General features: G+C 38.7%; 1 protein-coding gene across 1 annotated transcript in view; it reads left to right on the top strand.

Moving 5' to 3' along the window:
* The window catches only part of frmd4bb (FERM domain containing 4Bb), a 37493-nt gene that overhangs the window by 10602 nt on the left and 2045 nt on the right, over positions 1-24846 (top strand). Inside the window, exons 8-22 of the mRNA XM_056270667.1 lie at positions 657-740; positions 5574-5639; positions 5811-5868; positions 7993-8079; positions 11767-11843; positions 12140-12278; positions 13024-13162; positions 13443-13576; positions 14705-14821; positions 15550-15778; positions 17390-17446; positions 17694-17823; positions 18137-18301; positions 18450-19234; positions 23535-23670. Of these exons, the coding sequence (XP_056126642.1) occupies positions 657-740; positions 5574-5639; positions 5811-5868; positions 7993-8079; positions 11767-11843; positions 12140-12278; positions 13024-13162; positions 13443-13576; positions 14705-14821; positions 15550-15778; positions 17390-17446; positions 17694-17823; positions 18137-18301; positions 18450-19234; positions 23535-23670 (2403 nt within the window). The remainder of the gene's footprint in view (positions 1-656; positions 741-5573; positions 5640-5810; positions 5869-7992; positions 8080-11766; positions 11844-12139; positions 12279-13023; positions 13163-13442; positions 13577-14704; positions 14822-15549; positions 15779-17389; positions 17447-17693; positions 17824-18136; positions 18302-18449; positions 19235-23534; positions 23671-24846) is intronic.

The raw sequence follows: 24846 nt of genomic DNA, 5'->3' as shown, positions 1-24846 counted from the left end.
ATAGAAAATGGTGATAAAATATGACAATAACTCAGAGTTATGAAGTAAGTTGATATTTGACTGGTGTTGTCCGTCCTTCTGTTAGACTCTCACAGATGAATTATGATGAATATCTGTCAGCTGTTGAATTTAACTACACAATTAGATAATACCAATTTAGCTCAACAAATCACCAAGCAATGCTTCATTGTGTTCAGTCTGTGGTGTAAAAAGGTGCATTAGCAATTAAAGAAAAAACACTTCAGCAAAACATGGTCTGGTCAAAGTGTCTAAATACATTTTTGGTCCCAAATGTTTATAAATTTTACTGTATGCAGAATTTTTGGGTGTACTACGTCACAGTTTACTTTATTTTGCAATCCTCACTTACATAAATGAACTATAGTGTCCTGCACCCACTAGTAAAAACATATCAACAATTATATCTGGTGTCTGAATAATTTTTGATTTGACTGTATATACAAATTGATTTGTTTATTGTCTAATGAATCCTTTTGTGACAAATGATGACAGTCGTCACATCTCTGCACCCTATTACTTGTCCAATAATGATTCAGTGCATCATGCGATTACCATAATGTGTAACATAAAACATGTTAAAAGTTTCAGTTATTGAATCTTGTTGCATGCTGAAAGTGTATTTGTGTTGATTTTAGTGATGAGAACACCAGAGCCGAGCTGAAGAAGCTTCCAGCATTGCCCACCAAAGTACTGAAGGAGCATCCGTCTCTAGCATACTGGTAAAACTGGCTTTTTATTCTTTCTTTCTCTCTTTTTTAAGTGCATTTTTGTCTGATGTTTAAACACTACCACCCTTACAGAAAAAACACATGAATTTCACATGTTATCACATGTTTTCCACATGTGCCCACATGTGACCACATGTGACCACATATGCCCACATGTGACCACATATGAACAACATGTCATCACATGTGAACAATGTTTCACCACATGTGAACAACATGTCACCACATGCAGTAATGTTCGACCACATGTGAACAACATGTCACCACATGCAGTAATGTTCGACCACATGTGAACAACATGTCACCACATGTGAACTTAATGGAACACGTGGCACATGTGGAAAACATGTTATAGGTAATAATGTGGAGCTCATGTGAAATATATTTGCACGTTGTAATAGGTTTTAACATGTGAATTATGTTACCACGTCACAAATACTGTACATTTTTAGCTTCAATAGCCTTTTTCACACAAAATGCATAGAACATAAAGCTTATAATGCATGTGTATATACTAACACTTATATACACGTATAGTTTTTAATGAGTTTTTGCAATACTTTTATTTCAACACTGTTTACCATTTCTAAAGCTATATTGTAAATATATTTTACATAATCAACAGTATATTATATTTGATATAATCAATAGGCTACTGCAAGCACGTTTTCAAATAAAATAAAGTGGATATTAAACTTTTCATTTTAAGTGCTGCATGATTTTGACGTGGTTTAATCAATGCCGTGCGCGTGAACTTTCGAGTATTTCAAACACTGGAGCGGCCGGCGCGCAGAGTTGCCATGGAAACGGCGCGGGACCACTGCTACTGGTAAGCAACAAAACTCCCTCTCTCGATGTTGTTTAAACTTTTCACGGCTTTTTCCAGGTGAGATTAGTCTCTAAAATCACACGAATAATACTCACAACTGTTTTTGACATTTCTCTTACTTGTAATTGACACGATTCTGTTAAAAATTTACATGGTGTAGTGTCTTCGGAAAAAGTCCGTTAGGATCTCAACCGTTTTCTGAAGAGGTAGCAGCTAGCTAGGCTAACGTAATGTTAACTCGGTTGAACTTTTATTTATTAAAGTTTGGGCTTTTAATCACCTCTTATGTGTAGATGAGAGGTTTTGTAAAGGTTTTACTTGGAAGTGAGCTAATTTATTTAACACAAACGTAAACATAACGTATCGGTGATGTTACTTTCAGGAGCAAGAAAATTGGCTGAAACTAACGTTAGCTCAATGGTAACGTTAAACACATTTTGATTAAAAAATGTTCTGTGATTTCAGTAGTAACAAAATAACCCATAACAGAGAGAAAGCTCCACGACTTCAACATTTCTGGAGAAAGCTGCTGCCGGAGAAGTAACGTTAGGACACAGGTGAGCCGAGGAAGCTCATTAAATAACCTCATTTTATTTCTCAATTTGTTTTTTTAAATTGTTTATTTTAAGAAGGTTTTGACATCCAAACGAAGTTACACCGTATGAGCAAAATTAAATGAATAAGTAAACCCAAAAACAAATTCTGTTATCCTAGTTAAGAAATTATATTCTGTATATTCTTTAAATTCTTTCTCTTTTCTGCATTTCACCTCTGCTGTAGCTTCTTTCCTTTCAATAAACCTGGCATTGCATTGTTGGCTCAGTGACAAATGGCTTGTTGTGTTCTTAGATCCTTCAGTGCTGATGCCCTTCAACGGAGCGGAGTGGAGCTGATCTTCATCTCTAAAGCACTATTGATGAACCATATGATTAGTAAGTAAAACGCCAAACATACACTAATGTCAAACATACACTAATTGTCTTGGTACAAATGTTTATGTCTCTTTCTCTTATGTTCACCAAAAAACATTAAAAACAATAATATTGTGAAATAATATAAATAAATAAAAACTGTTTTCTATGTGAATATATTGTAAAATGCAATTACTTCCTATGATCAAAGCTGAATTTTCAGCATCACAGCTTCACATCATCCTTCATAAATTATTCTAATATGACGATTTGATGCTCAAAAAAACATTTATGATTATTATCAGTGTTGAAAACAGTTGTGCTGCTTCATATTTTTGTGTTTTTCAGGATTATTTGATGAATAGAAAGGTTAAAATAACAGCATTTATTTGAAACAGAAATCCTTACTCTCTCTTTTGATCAATTTAATGCATCCTTGCTGAGTAAAAATATGAATTTCTTCTTTTTTTTCTGTTCATTTTTAAATCTATCATTGACCCCAAATGTTTGAACATTAGTGTAAACTACCCTTCATATGTTTGTGGTCTATTTAACAATGAATCCTGGAGGGGAAAAAATGGTTTAAACTGTTACAATGGTTTACACAAACACATTAATCAGCACAACTGTTTTCAACATTGATAATAATCAGAAATGTTTTGGATGTTTACATGGTAAGAATGTATAGAATTCAAATATAAAAAACACTGACTCGTTAGGTCATGTTTACTCATTAAAGTCAGATGATTTCCTATTAATTCAATAGAATATGGTGACTTCAATTTACATGACGTCATGAGCAATCAAGTCATTTATATAGATCAGTGAGTAGTGCCCAGCATATCCAAGTCCACTAAAGGAGATTTCTCGCATTTTACCCCTAAACTCTGGAATATGAAGGTAAAAGAGTATCAAGACTCGAGCATGAACAATAAATACTTGTATGCTAAAATTTACACTCACAGCTCCAAAGTGAAAACCTCACCTAATATGCAATAACGTTGAAAAGATCACGGTTTCTGTCCTGACGAAAATGTTCTATTTTTTATTTTATTTTTTGCTTTGCAGAACAAGTCTGTGACTGACTTAATGAACCCAGTTGCTTTGGATCATGCTCAAAGATGTAAGGGCTACAAAAAGTTAACCAGAACTCTTATGGACTCCATCTTCTCTTTCGAAGAGATGGCAGCATGAACGGAAAAAAAGGGGTTGTTGGTGAAAAAAGAGCCTTGACCTACAAAAGGTGCAGCTAATAATTGGTAAGCATGTCTGAATATCTTTTATCAATAGTTATTATATATGACAAGCGCTGAGCGCGTCCGTCAGCGCCAGCCATAGCGCGGAAAGCACAGTTTGAATCTGACAGTTATGTCACTTCATGTCAAACTTGTTTTCAAATTTTAATGTAATCAATCTCATTTCTTACAGACCATGTCAAAAAGAGGCACCCAGGCATCGGAGGCACTGAGATCAAGGTCTGCATGGCACAAAAGTTAAAAGATCTGAGGAGACGAGCAGAAAGGTAATATTCAGACGATCCAACATCCAAGTGTGATCCCCATGTGGTCTGTTCACATTTGCGAAACCGACATGCGCGAGGACTGATGACTCAGTTTATTCCTCAGTCTACATTGTGATCTAATCACAAACTGTCAATAGTTTTTTTTATAAATGAGACGCACCACTCGTCTTATACAGTTGTTTAAGCAAGATGTATTTCCATAGCATATTTACGTAAAACGTTTAATGACATAATAACATTACAAATGAATAATAATTAATTATTAAGCCCCATAAAAATGCTTTTCAGAAACCTACGGGGTGACGTCACGGACACTACGTCCATATTTTTTTTTACAGTCTATGGTTTGCACTGCCCTAATCTTTGATCTTTTTCTATCCCAAAACAGGATGCCTGCTGCAGGAGACACAAAGGACTGAGACAACACACTTTCACAAACGCACACCACACACACACACATGCGCGTATACCTGCGTTTTTTGCGGCTTTTTATGTATAATTTTAATTTGGTTTTGCTTTGTTTGTTTTAAACATTCAATTTGTATTGCATATTTTGAAATGAAATAAAAAGTGAAAAAAAATTTTTTTTGAATTATTTGTTTTAATGTTGGGAAACATTAGGCTATAGAGCCTACACAAGAACATGGTAGGCCTACCGTTTTCTGTGGTATATTGCTTAATGATTTTTACATGGATTTCACATGAAGTTACAGGTTTACATGGTGTGTAGCTTTAACATGGATTGTTGATGGGTTTCAAATGTCATTCTATGGGTTTCACATGAGATATTTTACATTTCACATGATATCTCATGGGTTTCACATGTGATTAAATGTTTCACATGGGAATTTTACGTTTCACATGTAAGCTCATGGATTTCACATGGGAATTTTGGGTTTCACATGCAATCCCATGGGTTTCACATGTAATCACATGGGTTTCACATGCAATCACATGGGTTTCACATGCAATCCCATGGGTTTCACATGTAATTACATGGGTTTCACATGCAATCACATGGGTTTCACATGGGTTTCACATCCCATGGGTTTCACATGTAATCACATGGGTTTCACATGCAATCCCATGGGTTTCACATGTAATCACATGGGTTTCACATGCAATCCCATGGGTTTCACATGGGAATATACATGGGTTTCACATGAAAATGTTCCAAAACCACACGTTTCCCATGTGCAAATTACCTTTAACATGTGCAAAGCACATGTGTTCCACATATTTCACATGTTAAATTTCACATGTGCAAAATCACATGTCCACGTTGTCACATGGGATCACATGTGTTTTTGCACATGTGAAACTCATGTGGTTTTTCTGTAAGGGCAGTGCTGATGTGTCATTTAAGGTAGCGGCACAGACAGCCATGAGATTTACAGTCAGAGCAGACGAGTCCGTGATGCTGAAGCTGCATTTATAGCCGTTATGGCTGATGATGTGTGCTGTGCTGTCTTTATGCTGGGGTTTGGGGGAGGGTTGCCTCATCTCATGGGTGGGGAATATATCCTCCGTGGAGCAGATTTCATCATCCTTCTCTTTTGCAGCGAGGAGCGTGTGATTGAGCACTACAAGCTGTTGAAAGGGCTCTCCAGAGGGCAGGCCATTGTGCAGTGAGTATCGGGAAAACAATGATTGGCCTCGGGGGGGCAGGTCATCGGAGGCGGCGTGATTTATGATTGGCTGCTTAAATCCTTCACGCCCACACCTCAGGCCTGCTGTGTGCTGATAGATCCTGAAGATGCTGTTAAACATCAATCTTGACTACATTACCTTTGTTTTAGGTATTTGACCCTGGTGGAGTCGCTGCCCACATATGGAGTGCATTATTATGAAGTAAAGGTAAAAACTATATGCATAAAGATTAGAACAATTCCCGTACTCTTTAATTCATGGGTTATAGTGTCAAAACTGATAAAAAAAACTATTTACAGGTTTATATTTTATATATATATATATATATATACACTCACCTAAAGGATTATTAGGAACGCCATACTAATACTGTGTTTGACCCCCTTTCGCCTTCAGAACTGCCTTAATTCTACGTGGCATTGATTCAACAAGGTGCTGAAAGCATTCTTTAGAAATGTTGGCCCATATTGATAGGATAGCATCTTGCAGTTGATGGAGATTTGTGGGAAGCACATCCAGGGCACGAAGCTCCCGTTCCACCACATCCCAAAGATGCTCTATTGGGTTGAGATCTGGTGACTGTGGGGGCCATTTTAGTACAGTGAACTCATTGTCATGTTCAAGAAACCAATTTGAAATGATTCGAGCTTTGTGACATGGTGCATTATCCTGCTGGAAGTAGCCATCAGAGGATGGGTACATGGTGGCCATAAAGGGATGGACATGGTCAGAAACAATGCTCAGGTAGGCCGTGGCATTTAAACGATGCCCAATTGGCACTAAGGGGCCTAAAGTGTGCCAAGAAAACATCCCCCACACCATTACACCACCACCACCAGCCTGCACAGTGGTAACAAGGCATGATGGATCCATGTTCTCATTCTGTTTACGCCAAATTCTGACTCTACCATCTGAATGTCTCAACAGAAATCGAGACTCATCAGACCAGGCAACATTTTTCCAGTCTTCAACTGTCCAATTTTGGTGAGCTCTTGCAAATTGTAGCCTCTTTTTCCTATTTGTAGTGGAGATGAGTGGTAGCCGGTGGGGTCTTCTGCTGTTGTAGCCCATCCGCCTCAAGGTTGTGCGTGTTGTGGCTTCACAAATGCTTTGCTGCATACCTCGGTTGTAACGGGTGGTTATTTCAGTCAAAGTTGCTCTTCTATCAGCTTGAATCAGTCGGCCCATTCTCCTCTGACCTCTAGCATCAACAAGGCATTTTCGCCCACAGGACTGCCGCATACTGGATGTTTTTCCCTTTTCACACTATTCTTTGTAAACCCTAGAAATGGTTGTGCGTGAAAATCCCAGTAACTGAGCAGATTGTGAAATACTCAGACCGGCCCGTCTGGCACCAACAACCACGCCACGCTCAAAATTGCTTAATTCTGACATTCAGTTTGGAGTTCAGGAGATTGTCTTGACCAGCACCACACCCATAAATGCATTGAAGCAACTGCCATGTGATTGGTTGATTAGATAATTGCATTAATGAGAAATTGAACAGGTGTTCCTAATAATCCTTTAGGTGAGTATATATATATATATATATATATATATATATATATATATATATATATTATACTATATTATATATTATATACTGGATATATTACAATTAATTGATTATCAATACAATTAATGTTATGGCTGTTACTAAATAAAATAATTTTCAAAATATAAACCTGTAAATACAAGATATCAGAACACAATAAAAATTCAGAATACATTTAATTTGATGTAATTGGATGGTATTCAGCTCTGTACTGCCTACTGTAAATAGACATCAAACAATATTGAATTATGCCCCGGACCAAGTGTATGGAAATGTGTGATAGCCTATAGAGTGGTGCAGGTTTGACATCAGAACCTGGAGAAATAATTCGCCGCTGGTTCCTTCGAGATTTTCCTATGGGGTTTTATGGTGGGGTTTGCCAAGTTATGTGTAAATTAAAGCCTTTGGTAAACAAACTTGACAATACTTATAAACTGCACACACCCATGCAGAAAAAGTGAATTTTGACGCAGATATGTTCATTTTTGAAAACGCATTAGCATCTTTCTAATAAGTTACTAGATAAGAACGGTTTCCGACTGTGTTTAATATCTTAGGCATTTTTTGTTACTTTTGGTGGCATTTTGCTCCAAGTCATGGATCATACTTTTTTTTTTTTTTTGTGGTGTGAGTAAAACATTTTAGTGTAAATTTATAAACATTTCCGTATTTAATAATATTAATATTTATTAATATATTTATTCATTTAATAAAAGAAGATCTCTGAAAGGCATCGGTCTTGTGTAACTAATGGAAAGTTGTTTCTCGTCTCCTAGGATAAGCAAGGCATGCCGTGGTGGCTGGGCATCAGCTATAAAGGCATTGGACAGTATGACCAACAGGATAAAGTAAAACCCCGAAAGGTATGTTGTGTTTTCCTGCCTCTGGGCATTGGAGAAATATGTGTTATCTAAATATAATCCTGAGTCATTGCACAGAGCTGAATATCCTGTCAAATCAGGCTTTGATTTCCCCAGATGTGACTCATAGCATGTCGGCACTTGCGTTCATATTTTATATGCACTCGAGACCACTATGATGATATGGAAAAGAGGTGTTACATTCAACACACACAGTCTATACAGGACGTCTGCTTGTGTTACGCAACAGAGAACTGCTGATGAAACACACAGGTAGTAAAGCCCAACTTGTACCTGCGTGTGTGCGTGTGTGTGTGTGTGTGGTGCTTGATTTAGTCGGGTAATATACAAAATTAGAGAACAACAGGACGTTATCGGATAGAGATTATGGCACACTGATGATTTTAATGTCAGGTGGTTCAGAAACAATAGAGAGCAGGATCCAAATGCAGTTAGATATCAATTTTTAACTAAATATATCTAAATCATAATCCATGTAACACCCAGAGGGATACAAACTAGTGATGTTCGGTTCTTCAACAATCATTCTTTTGAGCCGGTTCATAGGAAGTAACCGGTTGAACTGAATCGAACTTTAGTTGCGGGTTGATGACGCAAGACGAACAAGCCAAAGTAGTACGTCCGACTCAAAAAGAACCGAATTTGGTTCAACCAACTGTCAAAACTGTGCCGAGGATTATCGAGTTATCGATGAGTGAGTTGGCAAAACTATGCAAGCCTGAAGCACGTACTAGAAATATGCTTATTATGACTACTGTTATTAAAAAACATCTTATTTAAACCTGCAAAAACCTTTCTGCCGAGAGATGTCAATAAATTGTACTATAGTATATTGTGCATTCAGATTATATTTTAAGTTGTTAAGCGAAATCAAGGAGTTTAGAAGACTGGTTTATTCTTTCTAGGCTATATACCGTATCTAGAACATATCCGCGTTTATGCATGTCTGTGAGATGTGCTGTCGGAGCCAAACTTTTAGGAATCTTATCCAAGATGTAGGCTACTAAACGTATCCGACATAAAAGATCCACGAATTAAAGCTGCAGTCGGCAAGTCTGGCAGATTGAGTGGATTTAGGAAAATTTTGAATGTTTACAACTCTCATGCCCCTCCCCCACTTTAAACGGATACCCTCCCACTGAGTTCGTGCTCGTCAGTGCGTGTGCACCAGGTTATCTGTGAACGCGCCCGTCTCATCCGCATCCATCAACACCATGGAGTATTTGGAGGTATGCTGTCCTGGCTAATCTACCGATAGATTGCAATTGCTAACGTCATTTATACTCTATGAGCTTACTTGATTTGTTAGTGTTCCACCATCACTCTTCGTTACTGCACAAACTTCAGGCGTGTGCATGTGATTGTAACGTGCACGAGGGGTGGCGTGTGCCCGATCTGTGATTGACAGTCAGATCTCACACCCCCCTGCGCTGATTGGACCCGATGATCCGGGAGCTGTGGATTTTTGCAAAACAAATAACACGCTCCAGGTGGAGTTAGAAGCTCGGGTTTTTTCTAAAACCACTTTATTTATGTTGTTCTGTCAGATTATAGTGTCGATTTCACTGAATATGATCAAAAAAAAATTGCCGACGGCAGCTTTAAACTGTGACCACAAATAGCCGACCATTAACTTAATAATCTGCGATATGCGTTCACACATATAACTTTTTATTTCAATGTTTCAATATGCATTGACACAAATGACTTTATTTGAATGTTTTTTTGATAAAACATGGCACTGAGTTGTTAGAAAATAAATGCATCGTGTCATAATTACTTAATGACGTAAGGAGCTGATGAAACGGGTTTTGAACCGGTTCATTGAAACAAACTGCTTAGTTTAGTTTAGTTTAGTTTAGTTTATTAGAAAGAAAGAACTTTTACTGTCTGAAAGAACCGGTCCATGGAAATGAATCGGACTTGACATCACTAATACAAACAATGGCAGAGTCCAAGACACAGAGAAACCGGAAAACGGGAAGGAGATCAAGACCATAAACCATGACAAGGGAAACAAGAGAGAGCGCTTAGAAATGCAGTGTGACACTATCAAGCCTTCGCAAAGAGAGGGAGAGAAAACACAGGGCTTATATACACCGATGTTAATAAGCTAATGACACACAGGTGGATGTAATCACTCAATAATGAGTGTGGCAGGTGGTGACTGGCAGGCGTGGCAATTACATACTGAGTTATATCACACACACACATGACATTATGAATTGAACAATTGGTTTAGTAATCTCAAATCTGGTTAGAACAGGTGGAGCCGTGACCCAGCCTTAGTGAGAGTCCTCCACCCTGAGCTGTAGATCAGTTTAACTCCTGAGTCCCAGCAGGGAGGAGAGCCGATGCGAGCCGGAGACGCTTCAGTCCCGTGAGGCGCTGCTCTGGCATCTGAGTGATGTCATGAGCAAGGCTGGGCCGAGACCGCATGCCTGAAGCTTCTGTAGGAAACCTGATGAGACAAGTCCGGCTCGGCGAGTAAAGACAGCTTCAGCAGAGTAGACGGTAACATAATGAAGAGGCTCAGGATTTGATTAACATCATTTAACCTTCCGAAGCACCCGGTAAGAGGCTCTAAAAGCTGGATAATTCAATTTCACACGTGAAGTCTTGAGAGTTAAAACTAGAGAATGTTCTTGTCGGAAACCTGCAGACTCCTTCGCTGAAATGTTGTGATGACGTATAGCACTGTCTGTGTGTTAACTGTATGTTTTTTCCTTCAGCAACCATACGCCTACTGCTTTTAATGATAGAACAACCATAAAAAATGTTGGGTTATTGTCTGCAGGGTTAAAATACACTTAGCATTCAAAGGTTTGGGGTCAGTGTGATTTTTTTTATTATTTTTTTTTTATTATTATTATTATTTTTTTAAAGAAATGATTACGATTATCAAATGTAACTAAAGACATTTATACTGTAACAAAATATTTTAATTTCAAATAAATGCTGTTTACTGTTTCCACAAAAATATGAAGCAGCTCAGCTGTTTTCAACTTTGATAATAATCAGAAATGTTTCTTGAGCATCAAATTAGCATATTAGCAAGACTGGAGTAATGATGTTGAAAATTCAGCTTTGATCACAGGAATACATTACATTTTAATCTATATACACATAGGAAACAGTTATTTTAAATTGTAATGATATGTCACAATATTACTGTTTTTACTCAAATACATTTTTTGATCAAATAAATGCAGCCGTGATGATTTGCGGACTTCTTTCTTAAACACTACAAAATATGACCGAACCCCAATATTTGAACGGCAGTGTATTTGTACTTCATATGATGGAGTCAACTTGAGTGTGAATCTAGTTTTAATAATAGTTTAATAATAGTGTAATATTTCACGGTTCTGTCATTGTTTACTCGCCGCCTTCTCATTCCTGTACTTATTCCATGGAAGAAACAATCTGGTTTTTTAAAGATTCTGCATGCAGTTCATAGTGACCATGTCTGTTTAATCAATTACTGATAATGTTGAAGAATTCAAGCTTCATATTCTTTAACATAAAATCATAACTGAAAGGAACAGACTATAAATGGAGGAATGCTCTGGTTGAGTTGTGAGTCATTTTCCAGTGAGGTGTATCGCTGAGAGAAGCCGTCTACTGGAGCCCAGTCACACTCTCACGTGTTGTTTTCTCCCGCATTAGCTCTTCCAGTGGAAGCAGTTGGAGAACTTGTACTTCAGAGAGAAGAAGTTCGCTGTGGAGGTGAACGACCCTCACAGGTGAGTTTTGGAGACTGATCTTGGATCAGAGAGCTGGTTTCAACCTTATACACACTACCGTTTAAATGTTTTCCAAATGAATAATGCTTCTTAATGTGATCACGTTGGTATTATTATGAGCTTATAAACGGTTAGCAACTGTTTATTAAAAATGTGCCTTGGCATGCATTGAGTTAGCTGCTATTTTCTGCAGAGAGTGAGTGTTCTGCAGTTTCCTCTGTGAGTGTATATAGTGATCATGCTGTGTGTGTGTGTGTGTGTGTGTGTGTGTGTGGTGTGGGTCTATCTGCTTGTAGGCGAACGGTGACTAAGCGGACTTTCGGCCAGACGGGGCTTGTGATCCACACTTGGTATGCCAGTCACTCATTGATCAAAACCATCTGGGTCATGGCCATCAGCCAACACCAGTTCTACCTGAACAGAAAACAGAGCAAAGTAAGTCACCGTACACACACACGACTGTGGATTGCTCATAGTACAGTAGGTTCACACAGATTGATGAGATTCAACGCACCCAAATGCAAAACGTTACAGCAGGTGTTACACCATTCCTGAATAATGAATTTCCTAGTCTTATAATAGTCGCTCTACACCAACTGTCTTGTTAATTCACAGCAGAGATGAGTGTGTGTTCGGTGCGTGCGTGAGTGTGTTTATTTGATTCTCAAGAGAAGTCAGGTTATCCCTGTATGTGTTTCTGTTGATATGAAAAATGATGAACTATATGCCTTTCACCATTCTGAAACATCGACTTGTAGACGTTTCGCTCTTCCTCTTCTTCTTCTAAATCATTTTCTTCTTCAAACTAGTACACTTGCCATTGTGCAGCGTTTACTACAGTAAAGTTGACCGAGTGGATCTCTGAGCTGGTGTGAGTGGAGGCGGGGCTCATCTGCATATTCATGAATCCGCATATACTTAATGAAGTTATATTCAAGCTAGTTTAAGACATGAAGAAATAAAAAAAAACTTTTAAATATGTGATCAAAGATGAGTTTTAAGGGATACAATTATTGGCTACAGGGGAACTTCTTTCTATTAACGTTACTGGAAGAATGTAAAACTTTGAGAGAACCTTGCCGGAACGTTCCCTGTCAGCTGGGAACCCATAAAGAGCATACTTGGTTTATTTATATATATATATTTCAATATCCTATTTCCTTTATATATTATTTAACAGGCAAAAATCACCGCAGCCCGCAGTTTAGGAGACATCGCGACCGACCTGACAGAGAACGGAGCATCAAAGATGAACAAACTGAGTGCAGCGGTGAAAAATCAGCTCATCATGGCCAGCAACGGGAGTCTGGTCTCGACAGGTACGTGAGCTCTCGCCGTACCCTCGAGTCAGAACTGCTCCTTTACAAACCTCTGTTTATCCACACATCCACAGATGTCTGTTCACTGGCTTCGCCGTTAATGAGCCGCTCGCCTCGGATGGCTTCTTTTCCTCATATTTGTGTCGCTTCTTCTCAAGACTCGTCGTAGATGTAGTGAAATATCATTGAAGTTCATGCGCTTTAAACAGTCTTGACGTGATGTTTTCTTTTATGACCTGCCATTATGAACGCGTTCATTATTTGATGCCTTATTTCACAGGTTCGGCTGACTCCGAAATGAACGACGACCAGAAAAAAGAGAAACTTGCAGAGTTGAGAAAGAAAGAGAGAGAGATCCAGGATATACTTGGCCAGAAACTGACGGAGCTGAAGGAAATTTGCCTGCGAGAGGCTGTAAGAGCCAGCAACAGTATTTCTTTGTAATCACACTGAAAAACACCCAGTCTAATAAATAAATAAATAGTCCATATACTATGTACTGTTATCGATATATTCAGTGTTGGCGTTGCTTATTAGAAAAAGTAACTTTTGTAGTAAATTTAAAAGTAATGCGTTACTTTACTAGTTACTTGAAAAAGTAATCTGATTACTTGTGCATTACCCTCAACACTGGTTATATTGCATTTGCACAACAGTTCAATAAACAAGAAGTTAATATTTAGTAGATTCCATTTTAGACTAAATTTGACCAGTTTGTTTGTATATTTTGTTTTCCACCAATGAAACAGTGATCTATTCATTCTATATGTTTGTATCATGACCGGCTTTTTTAGTGTGACTGGCTGACTATATATCATCCCTAATATATTATTTTAGAGAAAATCATTCATTTTGATGATGTTCTGAGTCTGTCAAAAAACATGTTTGGTTAGTATTTCACCCCAAAATTATATAAATACCGATAATAAGATTTTTTTTTTTGTTGTAAGAAATTCATACTTTTATCCAGCAAGGATGCATTAAATTGATCAACAGTGACCGTACAGAAATATTTCCATTTCAAATAAATGCTGTTCTTTTGAACTTTCTATTCATCATATAAAAATGTATCACAGTTTCCACAAAAATATGAATCAGCACAACTGTTTTCAACATTCATAACAATCATAAATGTTTCATAAGAATCAGATCATCCTATTAGAGTGATTTCTGAAGGATCATGTGACACTGAAGACTGGAGTAATGATGCTGAAAATCCAGCTTTGATCACATGCATAAATTACATTTTACAATATATTACAACAGAAAACATCTATTTTAAATTGTAATAATATTTCACAATATTACGGTTTTTACTGGGGGTTTTTTTTCTTACCAACCCCAATTTTTTACAGTAATGAGAATGAGATTTTTGGGCATTGCTGTAATGTGACGGGGGAAATCATTTTGGTTTTAAAATTGGTTCTATTGTCTTTAAATAAAATATGATGTGTTATATTAAAATGTTGGGGTCAAATATGACCCACACATGTTCTTTGTGACTTTTGGCTGTTTACAGTATGTTTGATCTGTTTTTTTCAGCAACTCACTGGCAAACTCCCAAAAGAGTATCCCATCATCAAAGGCGAAACCCCTCCTCATGTTCGGAGGAGAGTCGGGACGGCTTTCAAATTGGATGACCTTTTCCCATATAATGAGGTTAGTGTGAAACATTGCCACACACAACAATGTTGCCAAGTAGAGGACTGAATAAAATATTAGACACTGGGGGTTTGGCTCTATTGCTCGGAGGCTGTCCTGAGCTGGCCAAATGCCAACACGCCGTTTCATCTGAAATGACTGAACTTAAAGCATTTGTCTATTATAACCTGCAAGATTTTAGCTGCCAAATAACTCCAGCGTGTGGCCTTGTATTGGGGCTCAAACTTGGGAAACAGCCACTTGTTTTGGACAAAGAATTCTGTTTATTGATTGTTCAAGTTCAAGTTCAAGACCTTTATTTGTCCCCGAGGGGCGATTAGTTTTGCTGCAGTAGCCAAATAAATTAACATGCAGTACATGACAACATCAAACATCAATTCAAATACAGGATCAGACAGATAAAAAAAAAAAAAAAAAAAAAAAAATTGGTGGTTTCAACCACAGGTTCTGATCGGGAACAAACCCAGGATGTGTTTGTTTTGGATTGTGGCCTAAGAGATCGTGAAACGTGAAATGTCTTGTATTAGCATTGAGACCATCTACATGCTAGTATACTTGTAAAAGTTCACAAAACAAACATACATTTGCATTTCGGAAAACCGACTACAAATATTGGTGACTCATCTCACTCGTACTGACAGGCGTATTTACATTTCTGGACAGATTTATGAATGCAAATTAAACTACATCTCAGTTTTCTGTTGATTGACAATCCTTCCGCCCAGGATCCATACCTCAGAAATTTGGAGAGCCGCTTTGCACTGCAGCAGAAAATCGTGGAAGCGGCAAAGAAGCTCGCTGCCGATCCTGACATCTCTAAATTAGTGAGGAAAAAAAGGAGGAGGAACTGTCTGGACGCCATGCAGAAACTGCAGGAGATTGAAGATGAAATGAACCAGTACAGACTGAAGAAAGGACAGAAACCCACACAGAGAGCTTCTGTGATCATAGCCGGTAAGACAGAAGTGGCTCATCGCTGGGCAAGGACACACCGCCATGCTTAAAACTTTAAAAAAAAAATCCTCACATGCCTCAAAAACCTTTAGACCTGATCTTTAGTCGTATCATTAATGTCATATCTTTATTTAGAATGCTTTCAACACTTTATCCTTTGCCAAAAAGAAGCGTGCTTAATTTTCTTAAATGCGCACTTGTAGTGTGTTCCAATATTAAAAGTATATTTTTAAGTAACTGTACTTGCAGATAATATTAAAATCTAAAAGGCCACTTAAGCATAATACAAATACAAATACACTTTATGCATTTAATCTCACTTTATTTAACAGTGTATTTGCTGCTGACCTTTGATGGTCCAATTCAACCATACTAAAAGTTACTTTAGATAAACATCACATTTGTGTTCAGTTTTTGTTTTTATTGCTGAAGTAAGAGCCCAGCCCAGGTGAGAAAAAGTAACGCAAAAGTAATGTAATGCATTACTTTCCATAAATAGCAATTAAGTTACGCAATTAGTTCCTTTTTTGTTGAGTAATGCAATATTGTAACAAATTGAAAGTAACTTTTAAAAGTAACTTTCCCCAACACTGTTCTTAATACACTTTAATGTAAAAATAAACATTTTAGTTTGAAGTGCATTTTAAATTATTGTTTTAATTTTTTGTTGTGCTTTAAAGAAATACACTTAGTTTGTAGCATAACTTACATTTAAAGTTTATGTATTTTAAATAAACTAAACTGCAACTTGTAATGTGCAATAACAAACATATTTAAATACATGACATATGAGTTTCAATAGAAATTACGTTATATTTTATTTGACCATAAATGCTTATCAGTGCATTCGGCAGTACACTTTAACCATATTTCAAACACAATAGAAGTAATTGTGAAATTACATATGAAGATTTACTTACAGTTATAGTAATAACTATAAATTATGCATAATTACATGCAACTAACCCCAAACCAAACCCTAATCCTACCCTATAGTAAGTAGATGTAGTTAATTAATGTACTTATATGCATACAGTAATACACTGTAACAAAGACACCTTAAAATAAAGTGGAACATTACTTTAAGGTGCCCTTGTTACACTGTAATTATACATTTAAGTACTGATTAATATTAAGAAACTACATGAGTGCTCCTTTTAAAACTATTCTAAAGTGTACTTCATTGATGGTAAAGATATGTTGACCTGTCCTGCCGTATAAAACAAGCTGAAGTGGTTTGTGGACTGATCAAATGCTCATGAATTTAGTCCATCTGAAGGAAGCCATTACAGCAAGAGAATCTAAAAGATACACACGAACAGAAATAAAGCAAAAAGAGACTATAAAACAAAGTACCACTGCAATTTTACAGTGACTACGAATGTAGCTCATGCAATAATATTTCATATATCACATATACAGGTGAAACTCAAATTTGAATATCGTGCAAAAGTTCATTTATGAGCTTATGAAAACCCCAAATTCAAAATTGGAATATTGTGAAAAGGTTTTCATAGCTGTAAGCCATAATCATCAAAATTATAACAAATAAAGGCTTGAAATATCATGTAGTGTTTCATTAACATACCATCACTTCTCTTTCTTCCATAGATGAAATGGCTCAGTCTGAGTGCAGCTCCCTGTGTGATAGTCTTCCTCTAGATGACGGTAATGACATCAATTATGAAACCACTATCAGCTCTCTGATTATGTAATTAAGACACAACTCACTATCTCACTGCCAGTGCTTCTTCCTCAGCATTGTTCCCTACTGTACACTGAGTCATGCACATTAATACTCTTAAAAGATCATTTATCATGCACAACCAACAATGAATTTGCATAATATTATTCGAACCGGATGCAACCAAAAGCAGAGAAGCACAGCAGTCAAAAGCCATGTTTGTGTCTTCAGAAGATGACAGCCAGCGGCCGCGATCTCGCTCCGTCCAGTGTTCCCCGTGTCTCAGTCCTCCTCTGTCATCGTCCGGCCTGGAGTACGACCCCGAGAGACGATCCTCAGCCAGCGACAGACCTCTTAACAGGTGTGAATACTCACGGTACCTAATGGTCTACTGGGCTGGATCACAAAAAAAAACCTCAAGAAAGTTATTGCTCCAAAAAAGACATAAAAGCACCATGCTTAAGTATTTATAACTCCCATAATATTTTCCAAGTCTCCTGAGAAAGCTTTGTGTGACATCAAACCTAGCATATAAAACATCAGAAAAAAATACGTTTCGTTGTCCTCATGCAAAAACATTATTTCTTATTTTTTTGTCTTTTGATTTTGGGGTGAAAGATTAGCCAGACATGTTCTCTTTCATCAGTAATATTCCTCTGTCTGTTTGAATTCAGATTAGATCATGAGGTCCAAGTGCCAGGACATTATTACACCCCCCGAGAGGTGTTCTCTGCCCAAAGCAGTCCGTGTAAAACTTTACCCAGAATGCTGAGGAACCCCCGCAGCTTACCGCAAACCCCCGTCATGCCCCGTAACGCCTACAGCAGCAGCCAACTCAGGCAAGTTGACTACTTAAAATTTCTTTATAAATGTACATTTCTTTGTAAATTGGTCTGGTGGTTTTTTTTATGTTTCTGATGCAAGTAGTTTATTCAGTGCACTCCCTTTCACCAAAACAAACAAGACATGTTTATCCTCGTCCTGTAGGTTGGACGGTCACATCCGTGGTTTCCGACACCGCAGCGGTAGTTTGGAGTCTCAGTCACAACTTCTCCACTCTCCCTGCGCAAACAAGGCGGTGTTCCCGCTGTCTCCTTCACGGCGTAGCAACAGCACTGAGGTGTTGGATGACTGCTCGTCCTATACCAGCATGTCCAGCATGGACTACTGCCTCCCCTGCTCGGCCACTCCTCCCTACCGCACACTGGACTCACAATCCCACGACTACCGGCTCCACCGCAAAGTGGAGATCTACGGCAATACGGGCAGCATGCCCAACTTGGTCCCTCAGAACTCCAGCTGTTATGGCCACCAGCAGAATCACTACGGACCGACTGCCAACTACGTGACTGGATATCCCGGCTTCGAATATGAGCCTTGTTCTAACGGAGCTTACGTTTACGAGAGCGAACTCGAGGGGCACTATAACATCAACCCCACTTATCCAGCACATGGTTACCAGGGCCGTGGTCGCCACAGGCATTATGGAATAGAGGGATCGGATAATTTGTCACAGAATCCATATGCAACTGTTAGGCCCCCTAGAGGAAGGCAGGGACCCTTGAATGAGGTGTTGACGAAGAACATGTACAAGGCTTTGGTGGCAGAGCATTTGAAGGGATGGTACAATCGCAGCGCTGGGCACAAGGACCCAGGTCCCTATCAGCTGGTGTACACCTACAAATATGACCGAGGTTCCCAGCACAGCCTAGGCTACCAGACTCTGCCCGCACCCTTCAGCCACTCCAGCCGAACCAACTCGTTCTCCTCAGGTGAGTGCAGTTCCTCAAACAACACAATGTAGACTAGGTGTTCTCAACTCTACAGGAAAGTGGACCTTGAAGGCCAGAGTTTAGCTCCAACCTCGATAAAACTTACTTGCCTCTTAGGCCCTGGCTGTGTTCGAAATCGCCCCTATGCCTTCATTCACTATTCCCTACATTACTCCACTACTTCTGCAATCTCAGCAAAAGTGCACATCGAGGGCATATATTGGCCGCAAAGGGGGCACTCGTGAGCACCCATCTGAAACCTAAAATGACAAATGGGACACTCTACGGTCTTGTGGGGTGACTTAACGGACATGCGCACGCGGCAGCCATTGCAAGTCCACAAGACCGCAAGTGTATATGAAGTGTGCTATTTAGAAAAGGGCTGAACTGTCTAGTAATATTGAAGACCTTGATTAGCTTGTTCAGGTGAGTTTGATCTAGGTTGAAGCTAAACTATGCAGGAAAGTGGATCTCGAGGACCAGAGTTTAGCTCCAACCTTGATCAAACTCACCTGCCTCTAACTTTCTAGTAGTCTTGAAGACCTGGGGCACGTTCAAGTTCAAAACGGTGTGCAACGTTTTGCTACGGTTTCCGGGTTGAACGTCATGTTTCCAGGAAACGGCGTGCACCGGTGTGCAACGGGGTTTGAGATGCGTTTTCTCTTGTTTGGTGGGTGTGTCAGAACTGCAGTCCAATCGGCAGCAACATGTGTATAAAGCACGCGGTATTAAAGTGAACTCGCACAATGGGTTCAAGGAAAGTCATTTACAAATGTGTTTGATGCAGCTCGGTATACGCAACAACTGAGGATATTAGAAGACATGTTCGTCGTAAGTTTCATTGTAAAAATATAGGATATCAACATAATGATGTAGTTGTTTATATTTTTAGCTTCATTGCAAGTGTATGACATTTGGTATAGAAATAAAGTGATTTTCCAAAAAAAAAAAAAGAAGAAAATACAGGGAATTAAAACAGTATGAACTACAAATAAAGTCAGTATGTGAGGCTAAATAGATGTGCTTCAGTCTGGATTAGGTAAGATGTGTGCTTCCATTTCAGTTTCCACAAATCCCTTCACTCGACTGGGATGTTCTCTTGTGTTCTGGGCGGCAAGTGCAGTAACTGGAACATCGGGCATATTTTGTAGGATTAAACACATATTTATACCGACTTCATCAGGCTCAGAAAAATCTTCACAAAGAACACAAAGAATGGCCTTCTCAGCTGCCATAGTTGCAACTCTTGTGTCACCGTTTCTGTTTAAAAAACATTGTGCAACGTTTTGTCGGGGCTGAACGCAGCCCTGGATTAGCTTGTTCAGGTGTGTTTGATAATGCTTGGAGAAAAACTTTGCAGGAAAGTGGACCTCGAAGGCCAGAGTTGAGAATGCCTGATGTAGACTATGGACAATATGAATCTTAAGGCCGCCGACGTTTAACGCCTCGTGACTAAACAAAGGGCGCCAATGTGAGTGTGCACACCGACGCGGAAAACGCCACGCGTAAAAGCGTCATTTTTTTTAAAAACGCCTCGGCCTCGATGAGATTGGAACGCCTCAATGAGATTGGCGCTTTTGCTCACGTGTCTGGAGCTTCTGAAGTTACAGTAAAACACAACTTGGGGGCGCTCAAACACAAAACGGTCTTGCCGAGCACACATACGCAACGGCGAAGAAGATATACCCCAAGTAGCGTCTACACTGCCGGGAAGAAATAATAATAATAATAATAATAATTCATTACATTTATATAGCGCTTTTCTAGGCACTCAAAGCACTTCACATGGAAGGGGGAATCTCCTCAACCACCACCAATGTGAAGCATCCACTTGGATGATGCGACGGCGGCCATATTGCGCCAGAACGCTCACCACACACCAGCTTACTGGTGGAGAGGAGACAGAGTGATGAAGCCAATCAGTGTATATATATATATGGGGATTATTAGGAGGCCATGATGGACAGAGGCCACTGGGCAAATTTGGCCAGGATGCCGGGGTTACACCCCTACTCTTTCTAAAGACATCCTGGGAATTTTAATGACCACAGAGAGTCAGGACCTCGGTTTAACGTCTCATCCGAAGGACGGTGCTCTTTGACAGTATAGTGTCCCCGTCACTACACTGGGGCGTTAGGACCCACACAGACCACAGGGTGAGCGCCCCCTGCTGGCCTCACTAACACCTCTTCCAGCAGCAACATGGTTTTCTCAGAAGGTCTCCCATCCAGGTACTAACCAGGCTCAGCCCTGCTTAGCTTAAGTGGGCAACCAGTCTTGGGCTACAGGGTGATATGGCTGCTGGCCATATTCCTCGGCCATAAATAAGACGAGGAAGATGCAAGGCAAGAGGAATGTAGAACTGCTTGTCTCGTTGGTGTTGTAAGTCCGTCTAATTCGATCCAATGGCGGTATCGATTAGAGGTGAAGGTCACATGCGCGTTCCGTCTCTTCCAATGGCAAAGGGATTTTTAATTAAATACAATACATTCTATCTTATGTATTAACTCGTTTCATCTGACTCCATAAAATGAAAGTGTTTTTCAATGATCATCATTAAGTATACGTTAATGTTTGACTATATCTTTTAACTCCAATGGAAATGAAGTCAAAGTCTGTTGGAATAATTAAATATAACAATTTATTATGTCAGGTAAAAGTATTATGCCAATTTCATAATCAGTTCAAAGATCATCAATACAAAACATCAAATGCTTTAGGATAAGAGAAATAGATGCAAAACCCAACATTTAAGAACTACATGAGCTAATCCTCACGGGCTGATCTGAAATACAGAAAAAGCCACGATCCCTTGCTGCATTCCATTAAATAGCCAGACCTCATTTCATATGTAAACCTGTGTTCACAGTGGAAATTTACTGTTTACCCCCCCAGACTTACTGGGGGCAGAAGTTGATTTACATGGTACCATTTGCTAACAGTGGAAATTAGCATTGAGTTCACACCTTCTGGGAGTAGGAGACCACATTCATTTGTGTGCCAGATATCCCTAAACTTCTAAAAAACCTTATTACCTTGTGTTTTACTCTTTTGGAATGAGACATCTGAACCAGCCACCCTGAGACCTTCAAAATGATACTAAACACAATAATCATTCACATTAAACCATATATATACTTGTGTGCGTTTTTTAGTGTTACTGACTGAGAGAGAGAGAAAATGTAGATAAGGTGAAGGGGGGTGCGGGGTGTGTGTGTGTGTGTGAGATGTTCAAATGTTAATGTGCAAGCAAGGTCCTTTGCCTTATAGATCTGTGGTGAGGTTGATTCCTTCAACCAGTTTTCTTCAGTCTTACAGTGTCGGAACATAAAGAACTATATGACAAACGCGACAAACTTGCTCTCTTCTTCTGAGTGACAAGCGAGTATCAGAAGCGTAATATTTCAGATATTCGTCACGGTGTGTACGGCTCTTTATGGGCAACAAAATGCCAGGTTCTGGCAGTAAGCAATTGTAGGGGCCTGGGGGTTCTGGACCTTCTGCCTGCCCCTGAGACAAAAGGCCCAGTTGTCTCCCGTTTTTGGCAGACCTGTTGTGGTGTAACAGAAATGATTACTTACAAAGGAGCCAACAAATTTAAAAGGACTATAAGAATTGATTTTTTTTTTCAAACCTGCGCAGTGGAAATGGATCAACAAGAAATAAGATATAGATTTGTTGTTGACTGCCAGAGCGAATCGAAAATCTATTAAACTTTGGCACTTAACTTGCCCTGCACCCATTGTCTGATGGACATGAATGACACCTCATTCATGCGGCTTTTTGAGAAAAAATGTGCTAGTTTCTAAATGATTGAACTTACAATTTTCATCAGGTAGGCGATTAAATGGGCAGAAAGTCCTGTAGATTTGCATTGAATAAGGGAATCAAGTCAGGGGCCAGTTGCATAAACGTAGCCACTATATTAAGACTGTCTTAAGAACTAGTTTGACCTACTTGCAGTTAACCAAGGGGTAATCCGTCCAACTTTTCCAATTCAAATTTGATCTAACTTTTTATGTAACTGACTTAACTGAAAATAAATAGATGACTAACTTTTAAGACTACTCTAAGCAGTTTATGCAACCGGTTACAGATCTGGAGACCAGAATATTGTAAAGACTTGGTGTAAACTTTGACTTGGGCCAGTAAGCAACCAACTAAAACACCCTAGTAACCACAAACCTAGCATTGTAGCGACAATTTTTGAATGGGTTTCTACCTATAACATTTTCTTCTGATGAAATTTAAGGTTAACGTTTAACATTATGTAACATATCACACTTTTCTTCCTCACTAGTGTCATCTACTGCCAGCGGAGGGGGAAACTGGCAGAATCATTTAGCAGTGGGCCTGACCGATGGTGAATTGCCAGATGTTCCCTTGAGCGCTGGGGCTCACAGTCCTTCGTACAATCGCAGCCCAACACACAACAGGTGAGATAGAAAATTTGTTCTTTTGAAGACAAACCTGTGTGAAGCTACTTTGGACAAGCCCCACAAAACAGCTATTTAGTTGTTTTCATAGTGGTCATGAAGAAGGCCATTGAGGGTTGATATGCATACATGTTTATGGATGCTGGGATGTATTGTTTAGCTGCCTGGAAGTTTCTAGTAATTCTGGGACCTTGAATAGCTGGGTAAGGTGTGTTTAATTAATGTTGAAGATAAACTGTGCAGCACAGTGGTTCTCCAAGACCAGGTTTGGACACATCTGCCTTACTGTGACTTTTGACTGGTGTTCTGTAGCAGGTGACGTTAATCACAGTGGATGCCACATTTAATTAGTCAAATTAAAATGAGGTTTTGAGACAGGTAATATGTCATAATGGCTTAAGGTCCCAAGTAACGACTAATGTTTACAGTGTGTTGTTTTTTTGTCCTCTGGACATTCATGGAAATAAGTATTTTCACTATATCCTGTCAAATAATGGCTTCTACCTTGACCAAGGTCAATATAGTATCAGCATTAGATCATAGTGGTCTTTTTGTGTGTATTCGGAAAATATCCTAATACAATGATAATTGTTTGCAGCCTCTTTTGGGAAACGTGACCACATTTAGCAACCACCCAACAAGTGCAAAAACATTTTCAAAACCCTTGCCAGTTTTGCACCTTGGTTGCAGTCAGGATTTGTGGCATTGCAATGTTTTATAAACATGCTGGTACCACACCTAAGATAAAACAAATGATGTAACCAAAACAAATAATAAAAAGGGAAAAGATTTAACAAATAATGCACACAAAACCCTCACAAAGAGATCAAAACAAACAGAGATCAAAAGAGGGAGAGATATCAAACAATAATAAAAACAGGAAGAGATCAAACAAATAATGCAAACAAAATGAATAAAAATATATTAAACAAAGCAAATAATAAAAGCAAAAAGAGATCAAACTAAAAATGCAAACAAAACGAATAATAAAGACAAAAGAGTTTAATTAAAAAAAAAAAAAGTGCATTGTAATAAACATATTTGGTTTGGGTATTTTGTTTCTGGGTTTTGTACAAGCAAAATAAAACATTGAAATATTGTAAAAACACCTAGCAGCCTTCAAGCAACAGTAGCAGAATTTTAGGATGAAAATAAAATCAGACCAAATTTAAAAAA

This window comes from Rhinichthys klamathensis, unplaced genomic scaffold (genome assembly GCF_029890125.1).
Source record: "Rhinichthys klamathensis goyatoka isolate OS25496 unplaced genomic scaffold, OSU_Roscu_1.1 h1tg000305l_1, whole genome shotgun sequence".
In the NCBI taxonomy this organism is placed as follows: domain Eukaryota; kingdom Metazoa; phylum Chordata; class Actinopteri; order Cypriniformes; family Leuciscidae; genus Rhinichthys; species Rhinichthys klamathensis.
The sequence above is the reverse complement of the archived record's forward strand: the minus strand, read 5'-3'. Positions and strand labels throughout refer to the sequence as shown.